The sequence below is a fragment of the Equus caballus genome, chromosome 23 (genome assembly GCF_041296265.1).
Source record: "Equus caballus isolate H_3958 breed thoroughbred chromosome 23, TB-T2T, whole genome shotgun sequence".
Taxonomy (NCBI): Eukaryota; Metazoa; Chordata; class Mammalia; order Perissodactyla; family Equidae; genus Equus; species Equus caballus.
Window position 1 is genome coordinate 48,024,212 of NC_091706.1, and position 17,078 is coordinate 48,041,289.

Consider the following 17,078-nt stretch of genomic DNA (forward strand, 5'->3'; position numbering starts at 1 on the left):
TCATTATATAATAGCCAAAGTGTTAAAAAAAAAAACAGCAATGGCACCTGGAAAAGAAGTGGCATTTTATTTTCTTGTTACTCTTTAACGCTTACACCTATGGGTTTCAAAATGGCTCCAACTTAGGCAGTGAGAGGAAGAAGATTAGATGGTTTATCAGTGAACAGGACAATCTGTTCCTGGGTTACCAATTAACAGCACAGAGCTAGGAGTGCTCGCTATCTGGGGACAGAAAAGTCCTGTAGATGTGACTTTGGTAATTCTCATGCATCACTTTGAAAGTCCCAAGAGGGAAGCAATTATGTTTGAAGTTTTGATGAGACTAGGAGACAAAAGATCAGGGGCTTCATCTCTTTCACAAGACATGCCGGTCAAATCTACAGAGTATTGTGCTTGGCATCATTCTCTTTATTTAAAAAAGACAAGGAAAAGCTAGAGATGATATTATTAAGCAACCAAATGATTAAAGAGTGAGAAAACTGGGTTATTTGGAAAAACTAGAGTTGAAGTTGAAAGAATTAGAATTAAACAATCAGCCTTCAACTTTAGGAAAAGTAAAAAAGAAAGAAGCCCTCTCATCTATTCATATATATAAAAAACAAATTGGCTTAAAGCATATTTATTCATCATTCACTTGATACATATATATTTAATGCCTAACCAGGTGACAATTAGTGTTCTTCATGCTCTAGCAGAGAAAAAGGAAGACATTTTGAAAATGTCAAAAATGTTTCAAAAGAATATCAAAAAGCAAAGGACCTACTACGTGTCAGGTGCTGACCTAGTCTAATGGTAGAGAAAGAAATGCAATATGGTTATAATATCACAGATACATGTATCTATCAAGCAGAACCATATAAAATTGCCACTATTAAGCCATTTCTTACCTATTAAATTGAAAATTCATATATCTCAGCCTGATTATGTAAAAGCTGCTGAGGGTGGAAGAGGGTGAGAATATTGGCTGACAATGGTATGGGGGCAGGGCACATATGCCAGAGAAAGTCAGAGAAGTCTTTCAAGATGCTTAGCTAGGCTTGTACTAAGCATTAAAGGATGAATAGTTTACCAGGTAGATAAGGCAGAGAATTGGGAGGTAGGAGAGAGGACCTATAGGGAGAGGGAATCCAAAAGAGAAATGAGAAAATCATTCTAGGAAGAAAGGACAGCTTAAAAGAAAAGAGGTAAACATAATACATTCAGTAACTATAATTTCAATATAATGGAAGTATAGGGTACATTTATAGAGTGAGCTAGAAAAGTAGGCTGAGCATTAAGTCACAAAAAAGGCTACAACATGGATGAAAGAATTCCTCACCTTGAAATGGAATATAGTCTAAGGACATGATCTATACTTAGAACTGTTAATCGTAGTGTTATTTAAAAGGAAAATTTTGAATGACTTCTTGTTTAATGTTGACAGAATAGCAAATTAGTAATGTACTTTATATCATAAAATATTCAATTATTAAAACATGTTTATGATAACTTTATAACATTTAATAAATATTATTATAAACATTTTTAGGTGATAACCTAAATGAAAAAAGTAATCTGCAAAGCCGTGCATACAACATAACTGCCACTATGTTAAAAATTATGATTAGAAAATAGTAAATAAAATGCTGTAATACTGAAATGTTAATAGTGATTATCTTTGAGGGGTAAATAAGGTGATTTTTCAAAACTTCGTTATACTTTTCTATACTTTCCAAGTTTTCTTCAATGAGCATGTATTATTTTCATAATCATAAGAAACAAATAAAATAATGGTGAAAAAATTATTCTCGGGTGGCCTATAAAAATCAATGTATTTTGGAAGCCAAGAGCAGGACCACATAAGTCACTGAAACTTCAGATCCTACAGTTCTACTATGCTTCTTTATACCAGTCCTAGCACAGTGCTAAATAACCACCAATTGAGTAACTGAGCGAACATTACAAGAAAACATAACATTTAACTATCAAGCCATCCTTTGAATACAGTTTTTCTTCTAGTTTAGTAATATAACAAAAGCACATCTATCTGAAATAATTTGCCCCAAAGTACTACTAGGTCTTCCAGAAAAAAATTCGTTAACACACCCTTCCACGGCCATCACTCTAGAAGAGATTTATAAATCTGTATACATGTCGTCTTGCACCTGGAATAAGGCATTGGAAGAGAAGACAGATTCGTCTCACCCCTAATTCACCTATGCTGCACGAGCCTGCCAAAGATGTTAAAATTATGTAAAAAAACAACAATCATTGGTCTTTGGATCCCCTTTCTGCCACTCTATTTGAGATCCTTTGGAGAAATCCAAAAAAAAGCATGGAGTTGTGAACTATTGAGAGACATCAAACATGTGGACTACACTTCCCAGGACAAGGAAATAACCACTGAATGCTTTCCTAAGACTAAACGGAGATGAGAAGACAAGGAGATACCATTTAGAGAAAAAAGATGTCTGGCAGAGTGATTGAAATGCCCCACACTGATTAATTGGCCATGAAACAACTGGTACCCTAATATCTCATTGCTTCCAAAGTACATACGAAAAACATTATTTCAAAATGTCTTCTCCCATTTCCGAATTAATCCTTAGCTATCTCAATCTCCCTCCTTGAGTTCTTTCCCAGTGGGAATACACTGCTTGTATTCTTTCTCTATGTCTCTTGAAATAAGAAAGTGATTTAACTCTGATAGCTCTTATTTTCTGCACCACTCACCTGGCTTACATACCCAATCGTACTTCCCTCATGGGATTTACAGATTAGGGAGGCATATGGACGAGTAAACAGGAAATCATAATCAAGTGTGATAAAAAGTTAGTTAGGGGAAGCATATGGTATTATTATTGATGAAGTGTCCTCAACCCAGAATTCAGAAGATGTACCAGGGCGCTGATATGGGCATGTATCATACTGTCATCTCTGCATGTGAATGGGTTTTGTCTACTCATTTAAATCAAATGTCCTTCACAGCAGGATCTGGATTATACTCTTTTATGGTCCACAGTGCCTTGCAGATATCAGATGTTGCTTTAATATTTTCTTTATTTGAACATTTACGTGGGGAACAAATGCCACCTGGGTAACCATATAATGTGATGCCAGAAATGTAAGCATAATGCTAATATACAAACGTTCGCTGTATCTCCAATCTGTGTCCACCACTGTTGTGTGCTGTGGGAAAGGTACACAAAACATAAGACATCCTCTTTGCTTTTCAGGAACTAAAAAGCAGACCAGTTGCTTCTTAGGAGCTAGCTGGTGATCAGTAAACTTTTAAAATTAATAATATAATTATTTTAGAGAACTTACTACAGGCATTTCTGTTACGATTTATGAATCCAGAAGCTGTGATAGTCAAATAAAGTCCTCTTCAAATTGACCAAAAGTGATGAGGACAACCCAGGGTGCGTTGAAGGCCTATGTGGAAGCATCAAGAACTGAGCAGCAATACCATCTGCTCTTTCTCCACTCTTTGAAATTCATTGTTCTAGCGAGATCATACTTCTAAATAAGGTGATCATACTTGAAAACTGGGATACAGGCTGCTGCTGCTGCTTTTTAATGGAAGCAAACATTAAGATTGTTAGATTATCAGAACCCACAGCAAGGGGTGGAGTTAAGACTCTGTCATGTTGCTTGCATGCCCTTACTTGGACTGGCCACAAAACTATCACTTACCTGTGTGTTTGTAGGTCACAGCCCCTGAGATAACATCTCCCTGAGAGAACTGATCCACTGTGACTCCAGCTCTCCTCACCACCCCATGCTGAGGTCCTCGAGCGATCACAAACATCAGTTTCAAATCATCACTGTCTATGTCGGTAGCAAAAATGTATTCAGAGGTGATGATCACCTCATTGCCCTCTGAGCAATGCATCATGGGAGTGAGGTCCGCCTTTAGGATTGGTGGCTCATCATTTACAGGGAGTACCTAAGCAGGAAAAAAACACACGTTTCCAAGAAAAAGAAAGCAATGACAGATTGCCCAACTGGTAACCCATAGCTCATAGTCAGAATGACAAGCATTTTCAATCTTGCAAACATGTGAAACAATAGCCGTGGAATTTGGCCAAGGAGTCCATCATATCTTTTAACTTTCCCCATATGAACCATCTTGCAAGAAATGACCCACACGAGAGACATTGTAGTTAGGAATGGGAGAGTAGTACGGTTATGGTTTGGGACTCAAAGCTCTCGTTTGTTTCGAAACAGACAAAATATAAATATAATATAATGCCTTCTTCACCAAAGTCCCTATCCTCCTACATTAAATTCACACATATTCTAGAGGAAATCTGGTCGTTGTGGTCTGATGCATTTACATTTACCACATCGAAGTTATTTATATTTCAAATTAGTTGGTGATTACAAAGCTTTCCTCCACCCTCAACTTCCTCCCACCCAGGAAGTTTCTCTGGACTTACAATAAGCAGCAGCTGCATTTCAAACATTTTGAGTTAAATCTGAAACTCTATAACCATCAAATCAATGCCAGTTTTCAACTTGGTAAAACATTTTTTCTCACTGTCATGAAAATAAAGCTCCAAGAAAGGAAAGAAAAGCAACATGAAATCACACTGGCTCTCTGAATTTACAAGATGAGGTAGAAATTTGAAAAAATGTGTCTTCTAAATAGGAATAAAGGACATTCCCCCCCTGAGTTCACTGCCACAACCTGGGGTGTGTGCTGCACGTTTATTTATCAAGTCTGGCCTGTGAACACTCTCAACCCTAATTTCCTTCCTGCCACAAGTCAGCCGAAGTAATCTTTTTAAAATGTGGCTTTCATCAAGTCACTGCCTGCAGGAAACTTCAATGGCTTCCCAGGGCTTCTCCTAGGATGTCTTCGGCCGCATCTCATGTGATGGGGTATCTTTATGCTCCCTCTCTATTTTCACCCCAAGACACTGCGTTCCTCACATCCCAGGTCTTCGCACCATCTCTCTGCCCCCTGTCTCCTATGCTCCGCCCTCAGCTCTTTGCTTGGCTACCCCCTCCTTTAAGTTACATTTGGAATCCTCAGGGAAAACTTCTTGACACCTCAGGCTCATTTACGGACTTCTCTTGTTTACTCTCTTTTAGCATCTGTTAATTGTAGAACAGATCCATATTTTAATCAATTATTTCCGTGATAATCTGTTTCATGCCTGTCTTCATGCCTTGCCTGAAGCTCTAAAAGTACAAGGACATTGTCGTCTTGTTCATCATCATACCCCAAGCACCTAGCCCAGGACCTAGCAAAAAGAAGACATTTATTAAATATCTATGGCATAAATAAATGAATGAATGAATGTAATTATGTATATATGCCCTGATTACTCTGCTATTTAAACAGGATAACAACTCTACAACAAATATGCTTGATATTATGTTGACACTTTCCTTTAATGAGTAAAAAGATGGAATGATGCAAACCTAGGCTTAATTATTTAATCAAAGGTAAATTAAAAAAACATATACAACATTCTATTTTCTACTGGCTTATTAGGAAGCAATATCTTTCTTCAAGTTCTCTGAGTGGATTCATTAAAGACTTTATTATTGTTCTTGATTCAGTCTGAGGAAGCTCACCATTGAGTTCATGATGACCATTTTGCAGCAGTTCACAAAAGAGCCTCAGCTTTCAAATGGATAATAAAATTCAAAGGCAACAGAATTAAAAACATTCCTCCTGGATTAGAAAAAGTCACACCTAGTTGTCCAAAATTCCCTGTACCTCTGATTGGCTTTCAAAAGTCATGCCCTTTTGTCTAAAAGGTAATAATAAACAGATTGTTTTCCTCAAATGTACTGCTTATTGTCATTAAGAAGCAGATGGTCATGGATGGAAGATAGGGTTGGGTATCTTTTGCCCTGAAATTTGCTCTTCAGGAAAAAAAGGAACTCAGAAAAGCTTTCTCTATACAGAAGCCCTCTTTTCCATGGCGGATATGTTCCAAGACCCCCAACGTGTGCCTGAAACGGCAGATAGTACCAAACGCCATATATGCTATGTTTTTTCCTATACACACATATGTGAGGTGTGACAGCAAAGCTAGCATGAATTTCTCTTTCCTGCTTCACAATTTCACAGATAGAAGCTTCATTCTTCCTCTAGATCTTAGCAACCTCAGCACACAATTTTTTTTCTTTCCTTATCAAGTTGAGAACTTTCACCTTTTCACTGAAAGGAAGCACTTTATGGCTTCTCTGGCATATCCAAACTGCCAGCATCACTACTCTTGTGCTTTGGGGCCATTATGAAGTAAAATAAGGGTTACTCGAATGCAAGCACTATGATACCACCACAGTTAATCTGAAAACCCAGACAGCCACTAAGTGGCAAACGTGTGGGTAGTGTGTACAGTGTGGATACACTGGACAAAAGGATGATTCACATCCTGGGCGAGATGGCATGAGATTTTGTCACACTACTCTGTATGGCACACAATTTAAAACTTAAGAATTGTTTATTTCTGGAATTTTCCATTTAATATTTTTGGACCTCAGTTGACTGTGGGTAACTGAAACCCTCAAAAGCTAAACTGTGGGTAAGGGGGCGGGAGGGCCTACTGTATGTAAAAATCTGTCAATAAAGAAAATTTCCCTTTTTGAAGGTGAAGTACACTGCTCATCATCTAGACCTCAAAAGCCATCATGGGGATTAAGTGGGAAAATGGAAGGAAGGGGCTCTGTGTCATGACTGACACAGATAGGTACTCAGGAAATGCCAGCAAGTATAATACTTAAAATCACCGGGTAATTTACAACTATGGCAGTGGCGAGGAGGAAAGAATACTGGCCAGAGAGTACCAGAGGTACCCGAGAGTGGAGATGCCAGCCTAGGGCTACACAGTCAAATTAATGACTTTAGGCAAGTCATTGAAACTTCTTGGGCCTAAGCTTCCTTAGCTATGAAATGAGGATAATTCCTTCTCTGTCTAAAAACACGAGATGGCTGTGATCATTCTTAATTAATTACTAATTGCAAAATATCTTACAAACACATTACTATTACCACTAATAATAATTTCATATCACAAACGTCTGACAAAATTCAAACAGAAACAGAATTTGGAACTGTGAGACTAATTAGTGGCTCTTTCACGGGCATGTTAAGTCTTTCTGAAGACCCTCCTTTGTCACTAACTACAAATACCTGAAAAATTCTCTGAGCTGTGCCTGTGGACGTGGGTGGTTATTCAACAGAGAAACTCCAGGGTTCCCATCAGACCTTTGGCCATGCACTCAGCCTTTATGTGCAGATGCTTCTTCATTTGTCACAAGGCAAAAATAGTCATCTCAAACAGACCTCAGGCCGGGGGCATACGGTACAGGAATTCACAAGGGGGCACCACGCACATATGGACACGCTTCTTCCACACAACAGGGAGAACCCCAGTGATGCTAGCCCAACCGGCCCAGCTGCTAAATAAATATTTCTGAGTATTACAGCCCAAAAATGTTAGAAATAATTTATACATGGAACCAATTGCTTTTTAAGTTATTTACTCATCTGAGTTTGAGATCAGAGTAGTTCTTGAAATGGCTTAGAGAGAGAAAACAGCATACCCATTTCACCCATACAGCTTTGCCCTTTATTGCCTGTCCTGAGACATTCAAAGACATAAGCAGGCATCCTCATACTCTGGAGTCCTTGTGTTTCAAGTTCTACCAGCGACTCCAAGAGGCTTCCAAACCAGATGCTTTATTTCTATATGAACCAGGGAGGAAGCTCTCTACCCACCTCAACGTGGAGAACAAATTCTGCTGAATTCGTGCCATCTGTGACCTCCAAGTGTATGTCATCCTGAAGTACCTCAGATCCATCATGCTGATACCTGTGGGGATGATATTTGTCACTCGTCTCTCTAGGCCACTGTGAGAGTAGGTTGAGATGCCTGACACAAGAGCTCTTCCATGCCTTCGGCCATGTGTTCAATAAATACATAGATAATAAAACACAGCGTAATCATGAAGTGACGTATTTAACTACTTAGGTATCCCTGAAAGTAAAATTACTCCAACCTGGGAAAATGTGTTATATGCGTTCACAATTGTCTCCAAATCAAAAAGCAGTCCTTGAAGTTGCCACTGTGACAATGGGAAGCAGTAAGAATAGCTCTGCTACTCACAAAAAACCGTGGCCAGGGCCAGGGGGATACTGACACTGGGCAGTAGACAGGTAAAAGTGGGGCACTGTGCTGGGGCTGGCCCAGTGGTGCAATGGTTAAGTTTGACCACTCTGCTTCGGCAGCCAGGGGTTCGCCAGTTGGGATCCTGGGCACAGACCTATGCATCGCGTATCAAGCCATGCTGTGGCATGCGTCCCACATGTAAGGTAGAGGAAGATGAGCATGGATGTTAGCTCAGGACCAATCTTCCTTAGCAAAAAAGAGGAGGATTGGTAGTGGAGTTTAGCTCAGGGTCAACATTCCTCAAAAAAAAAACTACAAGTGGGGCACTGTGCGGATTTTAATGATTCTCCTTCCACCCCGGCTTTCAAGGTTAATCTTTCTGCCTGTACTCTGGATCTACTCAGCTCTTCTCTAAAACTTTGATCTATAAATTATTTATTGCCTCTCTCCTGCCATTTTTCCGTTTTCATTTACTAGTTCTCTTCCTCTCAACCTATAAAGATTCTCGAATCTCTCCCAGACTTAAAAAGAGTTTTTGCTTGGTCAAGTCTTAGCTCTATTTCCTTTAATTCTCAGGGAAGTTTCCTGAAGGAATTGTCTAATTCTAGAATTTCCATTGACTCTCCAGCCCACTGCAGTGATAAGTGGTGAGTTCTAAATAATCACTGAGTTGAATTGAGCCAAATGTTTAGCTTATCGATGATCTGTTCAAGACACTGAGGAATGGAAATAAATCCCAGGAATTCAAAGTAAAAGTTGCATTAAAAGTAGTATAGTATAAATAACATGTATGTTATTTACATATGAAAAAAAAATCCAGTACTAAAAGGTATTTTACTTAGAACTAGTCTCATCCTTATGGTAGGGTACTCAGGTTGGGATTCCATTTCAATGGTGGAGAAAGTCCACCTCCCACCCCTAGTATCCTTCCCACATGCTGCCTCCTAGGCTTTGTTTTGTCATGCCCCCTGATATTTTTTATCAAAAATAGATTGATATGTGATATTGTGTTAATACTACTTACCATGCTAGTACCTGTAGAAGGGCCAAGTGAGTCTAAGAGTACACATCCAAAGACATGGCTGTGGAGCCAAACAGAACTTCTTTCAAAACCTGACTCCCCCACATACTAGCTGAGTTTGCCCTCAGTTTCTTCAGCTATAATATGAGACTAGCACCATCTACCTTGTCAGGCTTGATTTCTGTGAAGATTAAATGAAAAAACATAATTGCAAGTCTCTAGCAGAATGCTTGAACTATACGTGCTAGCAAATATTGGTGCTTTTTCCTTTTCTATCCATCATTCACTACTTAGTAAGAATTATCTAAACAGAGCTCTTTCTAACATGTAGCTAAGAGCTGAGATCTTGCAGGGAAAAAAGGAAATTTTAATGAGGATAGGAGTAAGTAGTGAAAAGAGGTCAAGATACTGGAGACTGTAAATCAACAGTGTAACTAAACTGTTGGATTAAACTGATCTTCTGTGCACAAAGCTTACTTCCCAGACAGCTTCCTAGTCAAGTATGGACCTAAGCATTTGATGCCTAATACCTTCTACTATACTTTATCAAAAGGGCCCAAATTCCCATTTATAACTTAAACTTGTAAGTAAGAAATTAACCAATCTATCTGTCTACCTGACCACTGCTTTTGGGCAGCTTGCATGGTTTGTCAGAGAAGTTGTTTTACTAGATTTTGTAGAAAAGTTTCTTATGGAACCACATTAGGTGAAAGAAATGTAAGACCTTATGGAGAGGAAAACGATTGTGGGACCATGAGGCAGACTGTCGGAGAGCCAAGTAGAACTCCATCGCCACCTACCCCGCCTACTGTTTTGCTTGCAAATCCCCACACCAGTAGAATGGAAGAAAACATTACACTAAAGACATCAGTCAACTGAATTCTATCCCAGAGTTCCCAGGGTTATGCAATTGGCTTTTCTTAAAGCCAAGTTCAATTATGTAGATTAGCTTTCCAGATTATTTCAGTCTATATTCATCTAGTTTGACTTCTACCTCTTGTGATATGTGCAACTGCAGCAAATTTAATATTCATGGAGAATATTAAAATTGAGAAAATAATTCATCTCTTTTGTTCTTCAAATATCCATAAAGGCATTCCCACTGGTACAGCAAGCCAGAAGGAAAGAAAATGTCCGGAAAAATTTGTCACTTCTAATTTTCAACTGATCCTTGAAAGTATTAAGTGGCACATTGGTGCCCCTGAAAGAAGTGGACAAACTTCTTTCTCTTACTTGGCCTCACAATTGATCCAAATAGGAGCCAAAGCAGGTAAAGAAAAAAAGCCAGGAAATGTTCTAACCTAACTTTTAAGGTATGGAGGTCTCCCCAAGAAAATGTGCCCCCTGTGTTTAGAGGAAATCCATTCAGCTCCACCCTTCCATGTGGAAGGGGTCTCTGCAGGGAGAGGTAGATACTGTCCAGTTGGGTGTCCACATCAGAAACCAGAATGTGCTCTGTGCTGACGACGCATTGACCTCCCTCAGCCACTCTCAGAGGGTTGGTAAATACCTAGAAATAAGGAAGGAAACATTCAAAGCCTTGTTCCATGAGGTGTCCCTGAAGACAGAGCTCATTAAATCAAGCAAAAACTTTCAGTGCCATCTCCACTCATCAATTAATTTTTCCCAAATGTGGTAAAGGGGATAGCGTCATAAGACATCTTGGCTGAGAAATATTTTTCCTAAATGTTTCTGATTCTAAACATTGATGCACACAAAGAAGCAGGCAGATCTATGAACCCGAAAGTACCTACATTTCATTTATCTCAGAGGCTGAAGAGCAGAAACAGCACTTCAATTGGTTATTATCTGTAGTGCTAAATTGAGAAAATAATCACTTTCATCATCATGTCCATACCCACCATGGCTCCACACACGTACCTTAATCTACAAAATGAACAAAACCTATATCAAACTCCCCTAGAGAAAAGAATCCATCTCTTTTTTCACCCTCAAAATTCCTAAAGACTTGAGAAATTTTTTTTAAGATTGGCACCTGAGCTAACAACTGTTGCCAATCTTCTTTTTTTTTTCCTGATTTTTCTCCCCAAATCCCCCAAGTACATAGTTGTATATTTTATTTGTGGGTCCTTCTAGTTGTGGAACGTGGGACGCCGCCTCAACATGGCCTAATGAGTGGTGCCATGTCTGCGCCCAGGATGTGAACCGGCGACACCCTGGGCTGCCAAAGCGGAGCTCGCAAACTTAACCGATCAGCCCCAGGGCCAGCCCCCAAGAAACTGATTGGAGATTTCAAGCATCAGTAGTCATGAGTATTTTAGAGACGAAAGCAGAGCAGGGAAATTGAAGATGGAAAACTGAATATTCCATAAGAAATAGATTTACTCAAACATTACACTTAAATATTAAAGCCATGAAGATGATTTTCTATAATAGAAAAACTCAATATTCAACTAATAGATCATTTGTAAGTAAAATGCAAGTTGGAGGGCTTGGGATATTTTATCACCATATTGGGAGCTGGCAAGAAGTGTTCCACGGTCAAATAAGTCTAGAAAACAGGTACATACAATATCTCCATCTTGGAGATGTTTAAGGCACATAAGGGTGACCAACGCTCTGAGGTCCTTAAGTAGGGAAACCTGTTAACTTTGTTTAACCTACCATTTCCCCAAATTTGTTTCACTCCACAGAAGCTAAAGCATCAGATACCAAGTGATGGGCTCTGAGGGCCCCTCACAGATGGCCTAGGCTGAGCACCTGCCAATAGGGAGACACAGCATTCTCCAAGGAGGCAGCTACTCTCCTCGGAGAGCCGCTGCTCCCAGAAAGGAGAAATTTCCCTGAAGAAAGAGCTGGTAAAGCGCAGAGGACAAGGAATGGGCAGAGGAAAGGGAGGTGAGCAAGAAGAAGTCACCGCCTCCACTCAAAGCCCTGCTCCAGCCTCCCGCCCACCAGGGCCCAGCTGCCAGGAGCATCCACGGATGTCCCAGAAGCACCCCCTGGATGGTGGAAATTATGAGACCCACACCCCTGAGACAGTTGCCTTCTATACTTTAAGAAGCTGCTTCCACCAGCAAAGGAAAACAAAAGCAAGAGCCTTCTCTCCCAAAACCACCTCCACCCCCATCCTTCTCGGTGCCTTACACTCATTTTGCCAAATGTACATTTTCACTGTTTGTAGGAGAAAGAAAGAAAGGGAACTCTTATTCAAAGAGGAGTATTATCTTTGAAACACGGTTCATGTCTGCCAGCCTCATTTTTTCCTGAGTTGTGTCATTTAATATCCCAAGACGCTAATGTTTCAAGGAACATACTGTGCTCCATTAGATGATTTTTAAGTGTATAGGTATTTTAGGGCAATTTTCAAAAAGTTGAAGCATAAGGCTAATTCGCCCCCACTCATTAATCATCAACTTTTCTGCCCATACCCAGTGCTTAGGTTTCTGGGACTTCAGGTTAGCTTGGTGTCGAGATCTCTTAGCGGTTACCACTCAGCCCAGCTATCTATGGGTATTCACATCATGGAATCACTTCTGTGACTGTTTTCACTGAAGCTACTCTTTTTAATTTTATTTCTAATATTCTACGTTCTCTAAGGTACTCTTTCATTTGTTTTATACACTGTAGAAGAAAAGACAGCAGCCACTAAGCCACTTGAGCCCCAAGTCCTCACCACTGCTCCCAACTACCTTCAAACGATGGAGGTAATTGTTTGCTTCACCTTTTTAGTTTTTTTCCCCAGATCATCCTTCTCTAGCAAGAGCCTTGGACTGCTTTGCATAAAAGACTATTTCTCCATGATTGTTCTAGAAAAATGTTTAACTTCCTTAGATTCTGGGTTATCTCAGGACCTGTATCTCATACATAGAAAATGATGGTCTGAGTGAAATCTAATCAAATTAACAGGAATTTGATTAATTTTCTCCACAGGGAATGTGATCTGATTGAAGGAGTCAAAAAATATAGTTTAGGTTCTTTTGTGCGAGCTCTCTGGCGCATCTTCTACTAAAAATTGCAAGTTCAGAGGCCCGAGGGGTCAGGCCAGGGCTGTGAATGTGTGGTGAGTTGGATAGCGACTTTGGTGACTGGAGAGCAGGCCCTCTCCAACTGCTGGCGGGGCTAAGTGAGCTCAGTGTTGTCAGAGCTTCCAGATTTTCAAGAGAAGCCAGAAACCCAGACTTCATACGAAACCTCCTAATGTGTAAGTGTTGGCAACTCACGATTTAAAAATGATGTTTAGACTCATCAGAGCAGCTCTGTGAGTAGGGTAAGCCCCTTGGTCCCTCAAGGGGAGACCTCGGCCCCACAACCTTGGGCAGGTGTAGAGATGGCGAGGAGCGAGCAGGAAAGAGAATGTCAGTGCTTTGCTGGCTGTCTTCCAGGTAGGCAGCTGGGAAGCTGACCTCTTTCCTTAGGGATGAAACATGCATAGGTTCTAGTCCCCTCTGGTTCCTAATGAATGGGTAATCCTATATTGTCTTTCCACTTTTAAGGGAAAAAAATGAGCCTAGGAATAGCCAACCCAATTAAGTCTAGCACTCCAGTGGGGAGGGGGCAGGTGTGCAACAAACTCTCAATATGAATCCCAGCCTCGCAGATAAGATACACAGGTAGCATGGCCCTTATGGCTCAGTTTTAATGAGAGACTCCAGTGCTTGAAAGCTTAACATAAACATTGGGGAGTGAGACAGGCTAAGAAGGAAGGGCCCATCTTAATTCATTTGGAAAATTAAAGAGCTTCTTTAGATTACAGAGCAGCATAGCTGGCCTGTGGTGAGAGCGAATAAGCTCTTCTGGTTGCTAAGAGACCCATAATTTAATCCCTTTCCCCTGATCAACACGTGAAACTCAGCAGAAAGGAAAGGAAAGGAAAGAGATTTTGACAAAGCTTTGAAAATAATGCCAAATTCAGCAACTGGAAAACCTCACCTTTTAGATAGGAAATCCCCTGGGAAGTGAAGGACTACCTGCCCCACACTTTTTTCCTACACTACAGCTAGAAAATAAGAAAGTTCTTTAAAATAGCCTAAAGAACAGTTAGCTTTTCCAGTAAGTCTTAAAGTCTTTCCTTGGGTCCTCTGTCCTTTTCCTCCTTCATATCAAACGTTGTACCGACCTCAGGAACTTGATTGTCCACTGGAAGAATCGTGATGTTAAAGCAGATCCCGTGCAAAGTGCCGCCATGCTGGTTACTGACGGAAAATGCAAACTGGACACGTTGTAGATGGGGGCCTATATCCTGCATGGGTGGCATGTAGGCCACTTTCATATAATTCACAGCATGCTGCAAAGCAAATAGAGATGGACATGTGGGAGCCAATCTGTGAGGAGCAGGGAGTCTCAGAGATCTGGGTCCAAGAGAACCATTGTCTTAAAGGATATCAAACATTGTAAAAGCTGCCATCATTGGGGCTGGCCCCGTGGCCGAGTGGTTAAGTTTGAGTGCTCCGCTGCAGGCGGCCCAGTGTTTCGTTGGTTCGAATCCTGGGCGCGGACATGGCACTGCTCATCAGACCACGCTGAGGCAGCGTCCCACATGCCACAACTAGAAGGACCCACAACGAAGAATGCACAACTATGTACCGGGGGGCTTTGGGGAGAAAAAGGAAAAAATAAAATCTTTAAAAAAAAAAATTATATAAAAAAAAAGCTGCCATCATTAATTTGAAGATTCTAATAAGCTCTATTTTATAAATCACATGTTTTAAAAACAGGAGGGAAAAGAACAAAGAAATTAAGTAAATATGTGAAGTGCGTGAAACCCATCAACTCTATAAAGATAGAAGATTTGAATTGCACTCCAGTTCCACCATGAAGTAGCTGTATGATAATGGTTAAGCTACTTAAACTTGCTAGGCCTCTATTTCCTTATCTATAAAATGAATAAAATAATAAAATAATAGTACTTAGCACATGGGGTTGACATACTCATTTACAATCTCTAACTACAGTGAGATTAGTCATAATCAGCTCTAAACCACAGAGGTGGCTGCTGCCTAAGCACTCTTCACCACCATTGTGACCCCTGTGAGATCTTCAGAGTAGAGTTCAGGAGTAGGGGAAGGGTGGATAAAGTATTTGGAAGGTAGTAGATGTTATGGGTTGAATTGTGTCCCCCTCGAAAAGAAAGGTTGAAGTCCTAACCCCAAGTACCTCAAAATGTGATTTCATTTGGGAATAGGGTTGTTACAGATATAACTAGTTAAGTTAAGGTGAGTTCATATTGGAGTAGGGTGGGCCCTTTGTATCCTCATAATAAGAGGAGAGAGACACAAGGGGAGAAGATGGCCACAGGATGACAGAGGCAGAGATGGGAGCGATGCCTCCACAAGCCAAGGACTGTCAAAGATTGCCAGCAAACCACTAGAAGCTAGGAAGAGGCAAGGAAGGATTCCCCTACAGGGTTTCAGAGGAGTGTGGCCTTGCTGACACCTTGATTTCAGACTTCTAGCCCCCAGAACTGTGAGACAATAAACCTCCGTTGTTTTAAGCTGCCCAATATGTGGTACTTTGCTATGGCAGCCCCAGGAAACTAATACAGTAGGATACTGGGTGAACTGAATTTGGTGGAATAAAAACATATGCCCCAGGTCCCTAAGTGAGAGCCCTGCTGCTGGCAAATCAATGCAAAAGGCTGTGCTGAATTATAATAAGATTTTGAAATCATATCCAGCTTGACCAAGCATTTTCAAATAGATGTCGCGTGCTTAACAGAAATGTGCAAGCAGAGAGAATATAGACATCAAGCATTTGATGCTTGTGACAGATGTCAAAAGGCAGTATTCTCGAGTGCAGCACTAGGGGTGCCATACATCCTCAGAGGATGCCTCGATCATTTGTGTCAACATTTCAGCATAGCATCATACCTGAGTGAACGACCTCAGCCCCGGGGCTGCAGGATTCTTGGTTAGCTTTGGTATGCTGTCTACCATGAATAATTTCCCAGCATCCGAGTGTCTAAAGAGAAATACAGAAGAACACATCAGCTAATTTTCCAAGTAAGAAAAATTAAATCGAATAGCCCATAACCAAATTTTCTAAAGCTCAAAGAGTTCATCACAGGAAGAAATCAAATGTTGCATATTTATTTTCCTTCTTTATGTTGGGGGTTCTAGCCTTTAGCCCAGTATCATCAATGCCGTGCTCATCATGACTTCAAAAACTATGTAAAGAAGTTTCTGCTTTGGCATGAAGAACGGGAATCGTTATTCTCAACCTAAAAATGTTTACTCGCTACCATGTATATGACATGGGCCTAAGGTACATTCGTGCCACTTTTCTGGATTGAGATCATAGAATGTGACCATTTCGTGATCTGCAACATCTAAAAATAATGTTATGAAGACTCAATCTCTTTAGAAAATGGGATGAAAGACTGTTTTAAGCCTCCCTAAGCTGAAGACACTACAAGCTTCAGGTTTTGAAGGGAGGGATGAGATAGATTTGAGATTACAGTAAATGATGGAGTGATCAACAAAGCAATTGAACCACAATATTATACATTGACACTTTCGACTCAGTCCTAGATCACCAGCTGTAATGAATAGCTCAGGCGATGACTTTCATAGAGATACCTGTGGCTGAAGGAGAAAAACGGAGGCGTTGTTATTGTGTAGAGCAACTCCCTGTCATATGATTCCATATCTATGAAATGTAGATGTTTCTTAGTTATGTAGGCCACCTCAGTTTCCTTGACAACCAAATGCCGAGAAACTCCGGGAGCTTCTTTTGGAAGCTGGTCATCCACTGGAGTGATATGGATTGTCACCACCTGGAAAGAAATTTCTATACCATTAATTTGAAATACCAAAAAGGCACCAAAGAAAACACCCCACAATCACCTCATCACAGTTACAATGATTTTTCTAAAACTGTCGTTTATATTATATTTCCATCAAAATAATTCAGGAGCTATGAAGAATGTGAGCCAAAAAATGGAACATTCTCCATCCATTTTATATCTTAAGAATGTAATTACC

General features: G+C 40.3%; 1 protein-coding gene across 19 annotated transcripts in view; it reads right to left on the reverse strand.

Annotated features, from left to right (window-relative positions):
- The window catches only part of FREM1 (FRAS1 related extracellular matrix 1), a 145,451-nt gene that overhangs the window by 71,899 nt on the left and 56,474 nt on the right, over positions 1–17,078 (reverse strand). For 9 of the 19 annotated variants that reach the window (XR_011431765.1, XR_011431764.1, XR_011431766.1 and 6 more), the window contains exons 11-16: positions 16,674–16,870; positions 15,966–16,056; positions 14,216–14,383; positions 10,437–10,645; positions 7,724–7,817; positions 3,676–3,928 (exon numbers count right to left, since the gene is read on the reverse strand). Coding sequence is in view for 8 of the 19 variants with exons in the window: in XM_014735482.3 (XP_014590968.1) it covers positions 3,676–3,928; positions 7,724–7,817; positions 10,437–10,645; positions 14,216–14,383; positions 15,966–16,056; positions 16,674–16,870 (1,012 nt within the window). In the remaining 11 variants the exon portion in view is untranslated. Of the gene's footprint in view, positions 1–3,306; positions 3,552–3,675; positions 3,929–7,723; positions 7,818–9,138; positions 9,317–10,436; positions 10,646–10,881; positions 10,945–14,215; positions 14,384–15,965; positions 16,057–16,673; positions 16,871–17,078 lie in introns of those variants that run through there. The other 10 variants (XR_011431769.1, XM_070249083.1, XM_070249085.1 and 7 more) reach the window with 8 other exon arrangements.